Source organism: Sapajus apella, unplaced genomic scaffold, assembly GCF_009761245.1.
Source record: "Sapajus apella isolate SASKATOON/1434 unplaced genomic scaffold, GSC_monkey_1.0 scaffold12, whole genome shotgun sequence".
NCBI lineage: Eukaryota > Metazoa > Chordata > Mammalia > Primates > Cebidae > Sapajus > Sapajus apella.
Genome location: NW_022436952.1, coordinates 28,787,215 through 28,805,308, shown reverse-complemented (window position 1 = coordinate 28,805,308; position 18,094 = coordinate 28,787,215). Strand labels below are relative to the sequence as shown.

At 38.8% G+C, this 18,094-nt stretch overlaps 1 protein-coding gene across 4 annotated transcripts in view; it reads right to left on the bottom strand.

Moving 5' to 3' along the window:
• Window positions 1–18,094, bottom strand: part of INTS2 (integrator complex subunit 2) — a 63,167-nt gene that overhangs the window by 8,270 nt on the left and 36,803 nt on the right. For all 4 annotated transcript variants that reach the window (XM_032280731.1, XM_032280730.1, XM_032280732.1 and 1 more), the window contains exons 16-19: window positions 11,296–11,400; window positions 7,072–7,236; window positions 4,261–4,462; window positions 1,071–1,196 (exon numbers count right to left, since the gene is read on the bottom strand). In XM_032280731.1, coding sequence (XP_032136622.1) covers window positions 1,071–1,196; window positions 4,261–4,462; window positions 7,072–7,236; window positions 11,296–11,400 — 598 coding nt within the window. The remainder of the gene's footprint in view (window positions 1–1,070; window positions 1,197–4,260; window positions 4,463–7,071; window positions 7,237–11,295; window positions 11,401–18,094) is intronic.

Below are 18,094 nucleotides of genomic sequence, written 5' to 3'. Positions count from 1 at the left end.
CACCACAGCACTATTGATAATAGCAAAAAATTAGAAACAAAATATCCTAGGGGATTGGGTTAAGCATAGTGTATCTATAAAATGGAATACCATGTAGCCAATTAACATAAGAATATAAACTAGGCAAGGTGACATACCTGTAATACTCATACCGTTCTTTTTCTCAAAGTACCATCCTTGACTCCCTAATCCCCATCTTTACACTATTAGATGAACAAATACTCACCTAAACCCTATGTCCACTCCTTTTTTTAACGTTAAATAAAGCAGTGGGAGAGGAGAAGGAACAAAGAAATCTGTAACTGGTTGTGGTCAATCAGTTGTAAATACCACTACACTCCAACCAGCCCTAACTCCATTCTGGAAAACATTACCCATGTTCCCTCTCCTCTGCATCTTTCCTGAACTTTTAAGAACATTTATTTACTACACCATTCATCCACATGACCATATTATTTAACTTACCACTTACCTGTCTTATGTCCCCATGCAGAGGATAATCACTTTAAAGGCAAGTCCCTCAACTTACATATATTTAATAGTATTTATCATAACAAGTGTAACTCAAAGATTAATAATAGGAATAAACTAAATTATACCTTTTGAAATGAAGCCACTTCAAAGCAATGCTTAAGTTTAGCAATTGGTAAGGATTCAGAACCAAATGTGGAATCAATGAAGCTAACATCACTATTGGGTATGCCAAAAAGGTCAGAGTTTTAATGCAGGTAATGATTCACAAGGTACCAGTTTTTTAAAAACCTTTTTACTGTGAGAGCAGAAATAGTGTTATTCTTTACTGGTCGAAATTGTGAGAGAGAGAAAAACCACTATTGATGGTACCAAAACCAAGAATGACATTTCTCTATTAATCACATATTAAATATTAAAATGAATATATATTTCATGAATAAACATGAGTAAAAAAATAAGACAAAAAAAAGGACAGGTCATACTGCCTAGTTATCTGCAAGAACACTAAGATATAAGTTTAAACTGAATTTCATCAATTTATTTTGACTCTTCAAAGTACAGCTCTAAAATAAAAATGAAACTCAAATGACATGTACCTGTGAACTCTCTGGTCACACCTTAGGACAATGAGAGGATCTATCATCAGATCATTCTGAGTATACTTTTGTTGTCGTACAAACTTTATTGAAGGCTGAAGTGCATTAACCGTCATTACCCATAACCTGATGAGAAAATAATCACATGTTCAAAACAGTTATTATATACTTAAAAGCTGTGGCCATCCAGTCCTTTCTATCTTAGAAAGTTATATTCAATAAATAATTAAAAAACAGGTATGAATGAACTTTGAAAAAATGTAAGCTATGCGACATCTAACCTATTATAATATGTCTAAAAAAAACAGAGATAAAACAGTGAACACAAAGTGGTCTCAAAAACGTTCCCAGTTGTAATGGAATAATCATGGCATATAAAATTAAAACCTTAGTTATAACATACTTGCTATATAACTCTGTGTAAATCACGGAGGCTCTCTAAACTGTTTCCTCGTATGTAAATTAAAAATGATATAATACCTGTAAACGAAATAAGACTTACCAAAACATTCCGTATCTGGTTCCATAAATATGTCATTATTCTGCATTTATCATCATAAAGTCTCCAAGTGAGAGGCCACTTTGAGATTAAACATTAATAGATGATAAAAGTGGTTACTAAATGACTGCACATCATAATTACTAAGGGATATGCCAATATGGAAGGTACTTGATCTTACAGTGAAATCCAGGAATCCACCAGAGAACTTCCCCCTCTTAGATATGAGTGTACAAACAAGGATCATCAGACACTTAAAGAAAGCTTTTACTTTGAAAAAGATTAAAATATACAAACAGAAACAAAGGAACTCCAAACACACACACACACACACACACACAGAAAATGTAGGAATAAGGAGAAAAAAATTTTTTGAACTATTAGTATCCTAAAAGAATAAAATATTTTATACATGAAATAAGAACAAGAGGCATTTCAAAATATTCAGATAACAAATAGCTCTTAGAAAAATTAAGAACAGGGCTGGGCACAGTGGCTGACGCCTGTAATCCCAGCACTTTGGGAGGCTGAGGCAGGACGATTACTTGAGCCCAGGAGTTCAAGACTAGCCTGGGCAACACAGCAAGACCCCATCTCTACAAAAACTAAAAAAATTAGGCACGGCGGTGTGCAGCTATAGTCCAGCTATTTGGAAGGCTGAGGTAGAAGGATCATTGGAGCCATGTGTTTGAGGTTACAGTGAACTATGATTGTGCCACTGCAGTCCAGCCTGGTGACAAAACAAGACCCTGTCTTTAAAAAATAAGAATAAAAAATAAAATTTTAAAAAATGAACTAGAAATCTACACTTAGGCTAAATGTCAATCACATAGGAGAATAATTCAACATCTCAAAAAAGTTTCCCACACTCCCTTTCTCAGGAAGCAAGATGAGTGTGTGTTCCATTCACTAAGATGAGGATATACGAAAGAGAAAAACATGGAATGAGGATACAAATAAGGATATAAGAAAGAGAAAAATACGGAATCCAACAAAGAAGAGTAGCAATAGCAATTCTAGGATGGCAAATGTATATGTCCCAGATGGGAACATGAAGATGGAAAGCTATGAAAGGAATGTCTCCAAGAAAAAAAATACAGTGTTTCTTTTGTTTTTTTTCAGACAAGGTCTCACTGTCACCCAGGGTGGAGTGCAGTGGCACAATCTCCACTCACTGAAGCCTCGACCTCCTGGGCTCAAGCAATCGTCCTGCCTTGGCCCCTCAAGTAGCTGGGCATACAGGCACACAGCAGCATGCCCTGCTAATTTTTGTATTTTTTGTAGAGGCAGGGTTTCACCATGTTGCCCAGGCTGGTCTTGAACACCTGACCTCAAGTGATCCACGCCACTCAGGCTCCCAAAGTGCTAGGATTATAGGCATGAGATAATGCACCCATTCAAAAAAATGTTAATAATACATTTTCTGATGTGTTACGATTCATTATGAAGTAAATATCCCCTCAATAATGAAGCTTGGGGATTAATTAGTTATTAGTTATTGAAACCAATTTAAAAAAAACTGAGCAAATGAAAACAAGGTAACCATTAACTAACCCAGGGTATATGCTGAGTATGGGGAAGGGCACTTACATAAGAATGAAATTATAATCAAAGTATCATCACATAACTCAATTATGAAATCACTTCAGTAGTCATAATAATATGCACATTAAATACCGCTTTAACAAAAATTGTAATATACCTGTGTTGGGAGAAGCAGGAAAAGGGGAAAGGTATATTAGAAGAAGTGGGACTCACAGGAGAGGAAGCAAGTAAGAGAACTAACTAACCTTCACCTTGTAGAGTAGAAAATCAAGATAATTTCTAAATTGGAAAATCAGGAAATCACAGTCATTATAAGAGATACATGGGGAGGATATAAATGCCAAATAAAAAGATAAAAGAGCTGAAAATAGTTGTCTCTGGGGAGCTAAAGTCAAAAATAGAAAAGTGTGAAGCAGACCTTATATACTATTTAACTTCTTAAGCTATGTGCATTTACTGACCTAAGTAAAAATTAAATTTCCAAAGTATAAATATTACCAGATCCCACCTAGGCCTACGGAATCAAAATCTCAGTTAACTCAAGCCCAGTATTGTTTTCTAGACCTGTCCAGGTGTTACTGATGCCATCTATGAACCAGCAGAGACCCAATGACTAAATAAAAATTTTGCCGCACACTGAAATCACCTGGGGAATCCTTTTGAAAAGTACTAATGCCTAACTCCCACCCACGGTCTGATTTAATTGGTGTGGGTTCCAACCTGGGGATCAGCATTGGTAAAAACTCTCCACATGATTTTAACGTGTAGCAAAACTTGGAACAACTGCAAAGATGCAAGATACAACAGTGATCTAAATCTTAATAAGCCACAAGTAACTATACATGACAACCCAATTTTTAAGAACTTCCTAAAGTCGGAAACATTACAGTGTTTCCAACTTTATGAAGTTCTTGAAAATTGGGTTGTCATGTATAGTTATTTGTGGCTTCTATTTCAATAAAGTTTACTTTTACTTAAAGATCCAAGAACTATTTAGTATCTTCAGAAAGGAGATATTGTCACATACTCAACAAATACTTCTCTGAGTGGTCTTGTGAAAAATTTTTTCAACAATTAAGTTTAGGTTACTGTATATTATTACTGCTATAAAATTATCTATTACATGTAACAATACACTGAATTTACCTTCTGGGCACCACAGTATTAAGAACCATCCATAGTTTATTGACTGTTTGAAGAATTCTCCGTGGAACCCCTGAATTCAACAGCTGGTTCATATTAGATGTTAACACTTCTGCATATGGTATAAGTTCACTGGCAGAGAGTAGGGTCAAGTGTTCTATAATCTGCATCACTTGTGTGTGATTTACTGGGACAGCTGAAAATGCTAAAAAGAAAATTTGGCAATCATAATCTAAATTCTGTACAGTTTATCAAGCAAGAAGTACTATTGTTCTCTCAGACTATAGGCCAAACAAATAAAAAAAACAATTTGGCTAAAAAGTAACTATAGTTACTTGCTATTGTTTCCTATGGAAACCTAGATACAGCTTCAACTAAATTTATTAAAATAAGGGCCAGCCAGATGCCTTGGCTCACACCTGTAATCCCAGCACTTTGGGAAGCCCAGGTGGGTGGATCACTTGAGGTCAGGAGTTCCAGATCAGCCTGGCCAACATGGTGAAACCCCCCTCTCTACTAAAAATACAAAAATGAGCCAGGCATGCTGGCGGACACCTGTAATCCCAGCTACTCAGGAGGCTGAGACAGGAGAATCACTTGAACCCAGGAGGCAGAGATTGCAGTGAGCTGAGATTGTGCCAGCACTCTCCAGCCAGGGTGACAGAGCAAAACTCCATCTCAAAAATAATTTAAAAATTAAAGAATAAGAGCCCTAAGAAAAACTCATGGAGATGTAGTTGTTCTTTCATAAAGAACAAAAATATCTTAAAAAAAAAAAAAATCACATTAATGGGATAGGCGTGGTGGCACACACCTGTAATCTCAAAAATTTGGGAGGCTGAGGCAGGAGGACTGCTTGAGTCCAGAAGTTCAAGACTAGTCTGGGCAACATGGCGAGACCACATCTCTATAAAAAGTAAAAAAAAATAGCTGGATGTGGTGGTGCACCTGTAATACCAGGTACTCAAGGGGCTGATACGAAAAGATCCCTTAAGACCAGGAGATGGAGTCTGCAGTGAGCTTTGTTCCTGCCACTGGACTCCAGCCTTCAGCCTGGGCAACAGAGTGCAACCCTGTCTCAAAAAAAAAAAAAAAAAAAAAAAAAAAAAAAAAAATCACTTTACTGACCCAAAGACTAATCTCATTTTCTTGGTGATTCAGACTACTTTTACTTTTTTTTTTTTTTTCATTTTTAGAATTGGGGTTTTCTTCGTTTCCCAGGTGGGGTTTTTTTTTTTTTTTTTTTTTTTTTTTTTTATCTTGCCCTTACCAATTAAGAGCCCAGAATGGTTTTGAATTCCAGGCCTCAAGTGATCCTCCTGCTTTGGCCTTCCAAAGTGCTGGGATTACAGGCGTGAGCCACTGCACTCAGCTCAGGCTAATTTTAAAAACAGGACTGAAAGGAAAATATGCTGAAGCATTGCTTTTGATAGCTAACATTCATTTGAAAGGTTCAAACTTCTTGATACTTTCCTCCAGGTGGCCCCCTTTACAGGATGTAAGCACCCAGAAGATTGCTGTTACTAAAAAATATCTAGAACTATGCTCTCCAATAATTACTAACTAACCACATCTGGCTATTGAGCACCTGCAATAACTAGTCCCAGTTGAGGTGTGTTATTATATGTGTAAAATATACAACAGATTGCAGACTAGGTGCAGGAGTGTAGTGAGGGGTAAAATATCTCATTAAAATTTTAATATTGATTACTTGATGAAATAATTGGCAGGCCAGGCATGGTGGCTCATGCTTTTAATTCCAGCACTTTGGGAGCCCAAGGCAGGCAGATTGCTTGAGCCCAGGAGTTCAAGACCAGCCTGGGCAACATAGTGACCTCTTCTCTATGAAAAATACAAAAATTAGCTGGGTATGGTGGCATGTACTTGTAGTCTCAGTTACTGGGGAAGCTGAGGCAAGAGGATTGCTAGAGCCTGGGAGGCAATGAGCCAAGATTGTGCCACTGCACTCCAGAATAGGCGACAGAACAAGACTCTGTCTCAAAAAAAAAAAAAACAAGAGACAAAAAGAAATAATATTGGCCATATTTGATCAAATAAAATTACTATTCAAATTGCTGTTGCCTGTTTCGTTTTACTGGAAAGTTTATAGGTGTGGCTCACATTATATTTCTATTTAACAGTGCTGATCTAGAAGAACATTCTCCATTAACAGCAAGTATACAGTCCTAGTCCACTACACTTACTTCTAACCAGTTTAGAACCTTTCTAAAACCACACCACCTTTTTAGTGATATAATATAGGACCTATGAGAGAAAAGATACAAGCACATCAGAAATAAATGGTTAAAATTCCTGGCCAGGCTCATTTGGTTCATGCCTGTAATCCCAGCACTCTGGGAGGCCAAGGCAGGAGGTTCACTGAAGCTCACAAGTTTGAGACCAACCTGGACAACATGGTGAAACACTGTCTCTACAAAAACTAAAAAAATCAGCCAGGACTGGTGGCTCACACCTATAGTCCCAGCTACTTGTGGGGCTCAGGTAGGAGAATTGCTTAAGCCCAGGAGGTGGAGGTTGCAACGAGGTGAGATCATGCCACTGCACTGCAGCCTGGCTGACAGAGAAGACCCTGTCTCAAAAAAAAAAAAAAAAAAGGAAAGGGAAGGAAGAAAAAGGAAAGAAGGAAATGGTTAAAATTTCTTAAACCCAAAGAGTATTTTATATACTTAAAATATATTCACCAAAACATTGCTATATCCACAGGAAAATTCTGCATGATTGTAAGATTTTAATTAGCCTAGCGTCTCCTTGTACTACAAAAGGGGTTAAAAGAGTATCAATAATTTACTGTACCTTCTTGGAGTTGTTTGGGAGAATGATTTTTAGCATTATTAGTCAGGAGCATTCGCCGTAGCAGGGCATCAGTCCCTGTGATTTCTTCTTCACAGATCCAGTCATCCACGATACATAAATGTGGGTAGTTAGTAGCAAGGAGACGTAGTAAGGCTGAATGCAACCCTTGAAAATTTACAGGAAATCAATTGGATTCTTCATGCTCAAACACCAAAAGCTTCCCCACCCCTCTCATTTTTATCAAGCCATCAGCCCACAAGGAAAGAGAATTATACTCTAAGTTAGTGTTTCTTAAAGAATGATTAGAGCACCACTAGCATCATAAGCTTGGGAAGTTTATTTCATGTGCAGAATGATGAATACCATCCCAGATGAATAGATCAGATCTCTGGAATGGAGCCCTAGGAATGTGCACTTCTTGTGCATGCAAACTACAGTTTAAGAACTTCTGTATAGTAGTTTGAGCAAATGAAACTGCTTAAATGAGGATCCCCAAGTAATATGATAAACAGTGAGCTGGGAACTACTACTTATATAGAAAGCTTTCAACTTTCTTCCACTCCACGCAACATAACAGTCTCTTAAAGTTGTTTGAGATAGCAATGGTTCAACAGTTCAGGGAAGAGGAAAGAAAAGGAAGAAAAAATAATGTCCATTTGTGTGCTATCATATATGATTTGGAAAAGGTCCTACTCAGAAATACTGATAGGGTTCTGTAGATAACATGCCCTTTTCTCCAACCCTGTTGAGAATCATCGCTATAGATGTGTAAAATTAGTTGCCCACTTTGAATACCTAAAAGGTCTCAGGTAGTTTATGTCCATTTTTTCACCTCTCCCTAACATTCATACAAATTAAACAATGCCTCCATTCTACTGTACGGAACGAAACAGGCTGAAAGACATTTATTAATATTAACAACCCCAAAGTCACACAGCTACATATGTCAGCCAAGAGAAGCAGTACTGATGATACCCACAACAGGGGGCATTTTTTCTTGGTTCAAGAAGAGTTAAAGGAGATCAAAAGAAATGAGAAAACTTCCTGTTACCAAATCAAAGCCTTGTTTATAACATTTTACCTATACCACAGTTTGACTATTCATGACTATTATGTATAATGTTAATAATGAGAGGCCAGGTGCAGTGGCTCATGCCTGTAATCCCAGCGCTTTGGGAGACTGAGGGGGATGGATCACTTGACGTCAGGAGTTCCAGACCAGCCTGACCAACATGGAGAAACCCTGTCTCTATTAAAATACAAAAATTAGCCAAGAGTGGTGGTGTACACCTGTAATCCCAGCTACTTGGGAGGCTGAGGCACAAGAATTGCTTGAACCTGGGACGTGGAGGTTGCAGTGAGCCAAGATCATGCCACTGCACTCCAGTCTGGGTGACAGGGCTAGACACTGTCTCAAAAAAAAAAAAAAAAAATTATGACACCATAAAAACATCTCCTTAATGAATCAATGAAGTACGATGCTAAGTGCTTCGCACATAAGTACCTAATAAATATTGTTGCTACCACACTATTATCATCATCATCATAATAGTAAGACTACGCAGTAGTAGTAGGAATCAAAGTACCTGAGATCTAATTATCCCCTTATTATGCAAATCAAATGATACCACTGCTTAATCCCAGTAGAGAAAATATCCAAATCCTTTCTCATAGAAACAACTTAAAATTGTTGTTTCTGTGTTTGAAAAGACATTGTATGCCACACGCAGTGGCTCACGCCTGTAATTCCAGCACTTTGGGAGACCGAGGCAGGTGGATCACGAGGTCAGGAATTCAAGACCAGCCTGGCTAACATGGTGAAATCCTGTCTCTACTAAAAATACAAAAATTAGCTGGGCATGGTGACAGGTGCTACTTGGGAGGCTGAGGCAGAAGAATTGCTTGAACCCGGGAGGCGGAGGTTGCAGTGAGCCAAGATCATGCTACTGCATTCCAACCTGGGCAACAGAGCAAGATTCTGTCTCAAAAAAAAAAAAAAAGAAAAAAAGAAAAAGAAAAGACATTGTAACAATAAAAAATGGCATTATTTTAACATTTGAATTTCTAAATGCATACAGGAATATATGTACAGTTAAAACTGTACCCAACCAGCACAAAGAAGACTGCTTATGAAAATGTAAACTAATCTACATTTCATACTTTTCAATAAAGCATAATCAATTGCCAAATGTTGTTAAAAATAACATTTTTTGGAAATAGATTATACAAAGAGGCCAGGCACAGTAGCTCACACTTGTAATACTAACACTTTTGAAAGGCTGAGAGGGGCTCTTCACTTGAGGTCAGGGGTTCAAGGCTGGCCTGACCAAAATAATGAAACCCTATCTCTACTTAAAAAAAAAAAAAAAAAAAAGATTAAACAAAGACCTAAGTAAATAAATGCTGCAGACATCCAGTTAACAATGACCAGCGAAGGCTTATGTATCTCCTTGAAACCAACCATAATAAAGAAAGAAAAAGGCACGGTGGCTCACGCCTGCAATCCTACCACTTTGGGAGACCAAGGAGGGTGGATCACCTAAGGTCAGGAGTCTGAGACAGGCCGAGCCAACATGGCAAAATGCCATCTCTACTAAAAGTACAAAAATTAGGGTCAGGTGCAGTGGCTCATGCCTGTAATCCCAGCACTTTGGGAGGCCGAGGCAGGTAGATCACTTGAGGTCAGGAGTTCGACACCAGCCTGGACAATATGGTAAAACCCTGTCTCTACTACAAATACAAAAATTAGCCAAACGTGGTGACACAAACCTGTAGTCCCAGCTACTGGGGAGGCTGAGGCAGGAGAATCACTTGAACCTGGGAGGTGAAGGCTGCAGTGAGCTGAGATCACGCCACTGCACTCCAGCCTGGGAGACAAAGTGAGACACCATCTCAAAAAATAAATAAATAAACAAAAATTAGCTGGGTTTGGTGGCAGACACCTGTAATCCCAGCTACGCAGGAGGCTGAGACAGGAGAATCACTTGAACCTGGAAGGTGGAGGTTGAAGCGAGCCGAGATCATGCCACTGTACTCCAGCCTGAGCGACAAGAGTGAAACTCCGTTTCAAAAAAAAAGAAAGAAAAAGAAAATTCCAACTTCACAGAAAGAAAAACACCCACACTCAAACATTATAAGAGGTATTTAATTAAGAAAAGTCTCTAGAAAATTAGCTGCACATGGTGGCATAGACCTGTAGTCCCAACTACTTGGGAGGCAAAGGTAGGAGGATGCTTGAGCCCAGGAGTTTGAGGCTACAGTGAGCTATGATCACTCCAGCCTGGGTAACATAGTGAGACCCTTTCCCTAAAGGGAAAGCAAAGAGGCTTTTTTTCTTTATATATATATATATATATATATATATATAATTTCAAAAAACACGACTATATTTCTATGTAATATGATGTATAGTAAAAATATTACAATATATCCATACTATAGAATACAAAACAATCAGAAACAGTAAGGCAGATCTACCTGTACCGATATGTAAAAATGTTCAAGACTCCAAGAAAAAAAGCCTCAGAAGAGGCAGGGGAGGCTGGATGTGGTGGCTCATGCCTGTAATACCAACACTTTGGGAGGCCAAGGTGGGCAGATCACTTGAGGCCAGGAGTTCAAGACCAACCTGGGCAACATGGTGAAACCTGTCTCTACTAAAAATACATAAATCAGATGGACATGGTGGCACATGCCTGTAATCCCAGCTATTTGGGAGGCTTAAGGCATGAGAATCGCTTGAACCCAGGAGGTGAAGGTTACAGTGAGCCAAGATCATGCCACTGCAAGATCTTGTGCCAAGGTGACAGAGTGTGCCACTGTTTCAAAAGCAAAAACAAACCAAAAAAGAGGCAGGGTACAATACTCTTCAGAGTTTAAATTTTTTTTTTTTACTTGTATAAGTATCTGCTAGGTTCAACCACATAAACCTGCTGTTTCTGTAGCTCTAAATTAGTTGAATACCTGCAATTTCACACAGTTCAACCTATAGGAGAAAAAAGCGTGAAAATATATACCAAACTGAAAACACCTAGGGTTGTGTTTTAGGGGGCAGGGTGGTTTACAAAAACTGAAATAATAGATTTACTGAGGGAAGCAAAGAGGAATTTCACTCCTGAATTGTTCGAATTTTTAACATTAAGAACCTATTACACGTTACAACATTATAAAGAGTAAGGTTTTTTTAACAATAAACTTTAGCAACAAAATGCAAATAAAACATACCTCCCAACTCCTGCTGTAGCCCTTGAGCCTGTCGAATAAGGAATTTAATAGGAATCTGATCCATTAAAGAAGAAGAATATGATTTTGGCTTTCTTTGCATGGCAGCTATCAAAGATAAAAAGTGTAAAATAAATAAAATGTCCAGAAACAACAGAAGTCTTAACCTTCAATCCAAATGGAAACAAAAACAATGTCAAATTACTTTTAATGCACTTAACCTACAAATATAGCATATAAAAGATAATTATGAAAACAAGTGGCTACACAGGAAGAACAAGAACATACCTGGGGCAAGATCTGGAAAATGCCCTAAAATTGAAAACTAGTCAGGAAAAAATTCCTAACAGGTGAGAGAAGCCATGTGCAAAACTGCCCTACACTAAAAGAACCAACAAATGAGTCAAGATTCTTCCCAAATCTAATCAGGAAGATCAAATGTGAACATGAACATATGGCCTAGAGCTTCATGATTCCAATGCATCTTATAAAAAGAAACTGTGGCTGGGCGTGGTGGCTCACGCCTGTAATCCCAACACTTTGGGAGGCTGAGGCAGGCGGATCATTTGAGGTCAGGAGTTTGAGATCAGCCTGGCCAGTAAGGTGAAACCCGATCTCTACTAAAAATACAAAAATTAGCCAGGTGTGGTGGTGGGAGCCTGTAATCCCAGATACTCAGGAGGCTGAGGCAGGAGAATCACTTGAACCTGGGAGGTAGAAGTTGCAGTAAGCTGACCGCATGCCACTGTACTTCAGCCTGGGCAAAACAAGTAAGACTCTGCCTCAAAAAAAAAAAAAAAAAAAAAAAAAAAAAAAAAGATAAAATTACAGTTCCTTTTTTTTTTTTTTTTTTTTTTGAGACGGAGTTTCGCTCTTGTTACCCAGGCTGGAGTGCAATGGCGCGATCTCGGCTCACCACAACCTTCACCTCCTGGGTTCAGGCAATTCTCCTGCCTCAACCTCCTGAGTAGCTGGGATTACAGGCACGCGCCACCATGCCCAACTAATTTTTTGTATTTTTAGTAGAGACGGGGTTTCACCATGTTGACCAGGATGGTCTCGATCTCTTAACCTCGTGATCCACCCGCCTCGGACTCCCAAAGTGCTGGGATTACAGGCGTGAGCCACCGTGCCCAGCCAGTTCCTTTTTTTTGAAACGGAGTCTCACTCTATCACCCAGGCTAGAGTGCAGTGGCGTGCTCTCGGCTCACTGTAACCTCCACCTCCCAGGTTCAAGTGATTTTCTTGCCTCAGCCTCCTGAGTAGCTGGGATTATAGGCTCCCACCACCACACCAGGCTAATTTTTGTATTTTTAGTAGAGATGGTGTTTCACCATGTTGGCCATGCTGGTCTTGAACTCCTGACCTCAGGGGATCTGCCCACCTCAGCCTCCCAAAGTGCTGGGATTACAGGCATGAGGCATCAGCCAATTTTATCATATTATATACAATAGTGTGGTAACTGACTTTTTTTTCCTCCTGAGTCACTTTGTCGCACAGGCTGGAGTGCAGTGGCTCAATCTTGACTCACTGCAACCTCCACCTCCTAGATTCAAGCAATTCTTGTGCCTCAGCCTCCCAAGTAGCTGGAACTACAGGCGCCCACCACGACACGTGGCTAAGGTTTGTATTTTTAGTAGAGATGGGGTTTTGCCATGTTGGCCAGGCTGGTCTCCAACTCCTGACCTCAAGTGATCCACCAGCCTCAGCCTCTCAAACTGCTGGGATTACAGGCATGAGCCACCATGCCCAACCTAATTCTTTTTAAATTAAGTTAGGCAATATGAATTGGACTTCCTTCTCTCATAACTCCTACCTTCAACCAGCCATGTCTACCCTTTTTTTCCCTTCTAAGTCCATTTTAATTTCTGTACTTTTGCTGCTATCCTAATTCAGTGCCTACTCACCCTTTGTTTAAATATCTTCTATGGCCCACTTTCCCTGCCTCCAATTTAATATATCCTTCACCCAATGGCCATAGTCTTCTTATTTAAATACATACTTGGCCACCTTAGTGAATACTCAGATCACACAGAGTAAATGTCCTTGCCAGTCAACACTATCTTTCTCTGTCTCATCTCTACCATATTCTGTATGTCTGGCACCCGAATCTCATTTCAAGGTACTTTCCTTTATACCACAAGAATATATGAGAATCTCAATCAGGGTGTTTGTAGTTTGAAAAAGGATATACAATGTTCACTCTTTTATAAACAACAAACAGTAAAGCTCAATCATTTTTCGTTTAAGGACAAAAAGTATGAAAGTATAAGTGTTAGAATAAAGGTTAAGAATCACTGTCTATATAGACCACATATATATCATATACTTTTTTTTTTTTTTTTGAGACGGAGTTTTGTTCCTATTACCCAGGCTAGAGTACAATGGTACAATGTCAGCTCACTGCAACCTCCACCTCCTGGGTTCAAGCAATTCTCCTACCTCAGCCTCCTGGGTAGCTAGGATTACAGGCATGCGCCATCAACCCCTCCCTGCCGGCTAAATTTTGTATATTTAGTAGAGACGGGGTTTCACCATGTTGGTCAAGCTGGTCTTGAACTCCTGACCTCAGGTGATCTGCAGCCTCCCAAAGTGCTGGGATTACAGGTGTGAGCCACCACACCCAGCCTATATTCTTGTTTAGATATAATCTCCTTTTCAATAAATTAGCATAGTTTTTAATACGAATCTTTTAAGAATTAAGAAAGCATCAAAAGGGAGTTAAAACAATAGTTACAGATTCCAGAAATAGTCAAATCCTGGTTCTAACACTTACTATAATACTTAATACTAACTTTGGGAAGTTACTTAACTTCCTTGTGCCTCAGTGTTCTCCCTTGTCAAATAAACGTAAACACCACCTATCTTACAGAACTGTTATGAGGGTTTATATGAGTTAACTATAAGACTAAACTAAAGCAGGGCATGGTGCTCATGCCTGTAATCCCAGCACTTTGGGAGGTCGGGGAGGCAGACAGGGGTGAGGGAGGGACACAGAGGACTTGAGGTCAGGAGTTCTAGACCAGCCTCACCAACATGGTGAAATCCTATCTCTACTGAAAACACAAAATTTAGCCAGCGTGGTGGCAGGCACCTGTAATTCCAGATACTCAGGAGTCTGAGGCAGGAGAATCACTTGAACTTGGGAGGTGGAGGTTGCAGTGAGCTGAGATCGAATTCCAGCCTGGGCAACAGTGAAAGACTGTCTCAAGAATGAACAAAAAAGAGCAAACTATATGTGTCCAATTAAAAAGCAGCAAAATTATTTCATGTTTCTAGATAGGAAGACTTAATACTCAAAGATGTAAATTCTCTCTAAAATAATCTGTAAATTTAACATAGTTCTTCTCAAAATCCCAATATAATTTTCATTTGTGAAATTTAACAAAATTATTATAAAGTTCTCAGAAAAGATTAAATATATAAGAATAGACAGAAATTCCAAACAAGAACTGATAAGGTCAAAGGCACAGAAAATGTCAAACATAAAAAAGAAAATCTGGGCCAGGTGCAGTGGCTCACACCTATAGTCCCAGCACTTTGGGAGTCTGAGGCGGGTGGATCACCTGAGATCAGGAGTTCGAGACCACCCTGCCAACATGGTGAAACCTGGTCTCTACTAAAAATACAAAAATTAGCCAGGTATGGTGGCACATGCCTGAGGTGGAGGCAGGAGAATCACTTGAACCTGGACACAGAGGTTGCAGCTGAGATCACGCCACTGCACTCCAGCCTGGGCTACACTCTGTCTCAAAAGAAAAAAAAAGAAAAAAGAAAGTCCAGAAACAGATATAGGTTTGTAATAACACTTTGACATACATAAAAGCAGTCCTCTAAAGTCATAGGAAAATGACAGGTACATAATGTTAATAACCAATTATGAAAAAATAAAATTAAACCTACAATCCCAGCACTTTGGGAAGCTGAGATGGGCAGATCACGAGGTCAGGAGTTCGAGACCAGCCTGACCAACATGGGGAAACCCCATCTCTACTAAAAATACAAAAATTAGCCAGGCATGGTGGCACATGCCTGTAATCCCAGCTACTCAGGAGGCTGAGGCAGGAGAATTGCTTGAACCTGGGAGATGGAGGTTGCAGTGAGCCAAGATCAAGCCCCACTGCACCTCAGCCTGACAAAAGAGCAAGACTTTGTCTCAAAAAAAAAAAAAAAAAAAAAAGCTTACAGTTTCTGGGCAACATAACCCTGTCTCTATGGAAAATAAAAATAAAAATAAATCAACCAGGTGCGGTAGCATGTAACCATAGTCCCAGCTACTCAGGAGGCTGGCAGGAGGATCACTTGAGCCAATAAGTTTTAGGCTGCAGGGTGACAGAGTGAGACCCTGTCTCTAAAAAAAATAAAAATAATTTTTTAAATCATATAATTTTTCAGTCTTTAACTTAGCAGTTCCACACCTAGGAATCTGTCCTAAAGAAAGAAATATTGTGACTGTGTACAGGGCTAGCTCTAAGAATATTCATTCTTCAACTGTTTATAATGACAAAATTTGGGAATAATGTAAATGTCCAACAATAAGGAATTTGTTACAAGTAATGTGGCTGGGTGCAGTGGCTCACGCCTGTAATCCCAGCACTTTGGGAGGCAGAGGAGGGTGGATCCCTTGAGGTCAGGAGTTCGACACCAGCCTGGCCAACACAACAAAACCCCATCTCTACTAAAAATACAAAAATTCACCAAGCGTGGTGGCGCACACCTGTAATCCCAGCTACTCAGGAGGCTGAGGTGTGAGAATCGCTTGAACCCAGGAGGCATAGGCTGCAGTGAGCTGAGATTGTGCCACTGCACACCAGCCTCGGTGGCAGAGTGAGACAATGTCTCAAAAAAAAAAAAAATTAATGGTACATAATTATGAGAAAATATTATGTAGCTAGTTAAGATATTTTTTAATTACCATAACAGGCAAATGTTTAAATGTATTATTAAATAAAAATATACATTATTTCTGACCCCACTGGAAAACAAATACATATATACATACATATATATGTATGGGGGTGTGTGTGTATATATGTGAGAGTGTGTGTGTGTGTAGATAGATAGATAGATAGATAGATACAGTAATTTCAGCTTTGCAAAAGCTATCACATATGCAATGACTGAAAGGTTTTCTACTGAACTTCTAATGGTGATTACCTCTGGGCAGTAGAATTACGGATGGTGTATGCTTAGTTCTTTTCTCATTTCCTCCATTTTCTCCAGCAAACACATTTCTCTTTTTTGAGACAGGGTCTCACTGTCACCTAGGCTGGACTGCAATGGCACAATCACAGCTCACTGCAGCCTCAACCTCCTATGCTCAGGCAATCTTCCCCTCTCATCCTCCCAAGTAGCTGGGACCACAGACACATGCCATCACATCCAGCCAATTTTTGTATTTTTTGAAGAGACAGGGTTTCACCATGTTGCCCAGGCTGATCTTCAACTCCTGGGCTCAAGCTATCCTCCTGCCTGGGCCTCCCAAAGTGCAGAGATCACAGGCATGGGCCACTGTGCCTAACCCAGTAGATATATTTTTTAATAAACATTTTTATTTTTAAAACCAGCTATTTTACATAAAGTAAGATATGTAAACAACTAGGTAAGCAATGAAATAAGCTTAAATTATTAAACTGTTACTCTACAATACAGTTATGTAACCATTAGAACCCTTTTTTGTCAAAACTTGATTTAACTCTGTATTTTACAGCTCAGGAACTTTAAGCTGTAAAGAAGTAACATCTGTCAATATTTGCTTAAAAGCTCCTGCATTTTCAAAGAGGCAGATGGAATAACTTTCTTCTCAGAAGAAAATAATTAACTATCAAGAGCAAAGAAAAAATTCAAGTTCAGAATTTAGAGCCAGTGAACATAACAGTTTCCCAAGTACCATAGAATGTGTCTTGTTCTGCTGGTGACCAAGAAGGAAATTTCACACTTAAAAGAAGGACAGAAGAAAAATAAAAAATGTATAAATGAAGTGAAACTTAAGGGTGAGTTAAATAAGTAACACTTTTAGCTACTAAAAGAGTGAGAATAATCATGTTTAGGATTCTACTGGTTACAGAAACAGAAATAGTTCCTTTCATGTACAGTATTAATTACTACTGTCTTAAACTTCAAAAAATCTAAAAATAAACAGTTTTACCTAGTAATAATGTTTTCAGATGTAATAAAAAGGAAACAAGGTTTTTTATTATAAAAACTTGAAATGAGCCGGGTGTAGTGGCTCACACCTGTAATCTCACTTTGGGAGGCTGAGGCGGGCAGATCACAAGGTCAAGAGATCGAGACCATCCTGACTAACACAGTGAAATCCCTTCTCTACTAAAAATACAAAAAATTAGCTGGGCATGGTGGTATGCGCCTGGAGTCCCAGCTACTCAGGAGGCTAAGGCAGGAAAACCGCTTGAACCTCAGAGGCAAAGGTTGCCATGAGCCAAGATCACACCACTGCACTCCAGCATAGGTGACAGAGCAAGATTCCATCTCAAAAAACAAAAAAATAAAAAATAAAAACTTGAAATTTAATGGTAACGTTCATATTTTAACTAGGTATATAGAGATTTACATTATTCTTTTCGATCAATACTTAATATTTAACTAGAACTAATATATACACATTTATTATAAATATTTTTAAACAAATCAAAAATATATATACATACACTATTTTTAATGGCTATGACATTCTAATTCTTATACTAACACTTGGCTTTATCTGAAATTTCAGAATTCCCTATTTGAGCTTCTGTAGCTACTTAGCAGCTCCTAATAATGTTTATTATAAAACCATGAAATA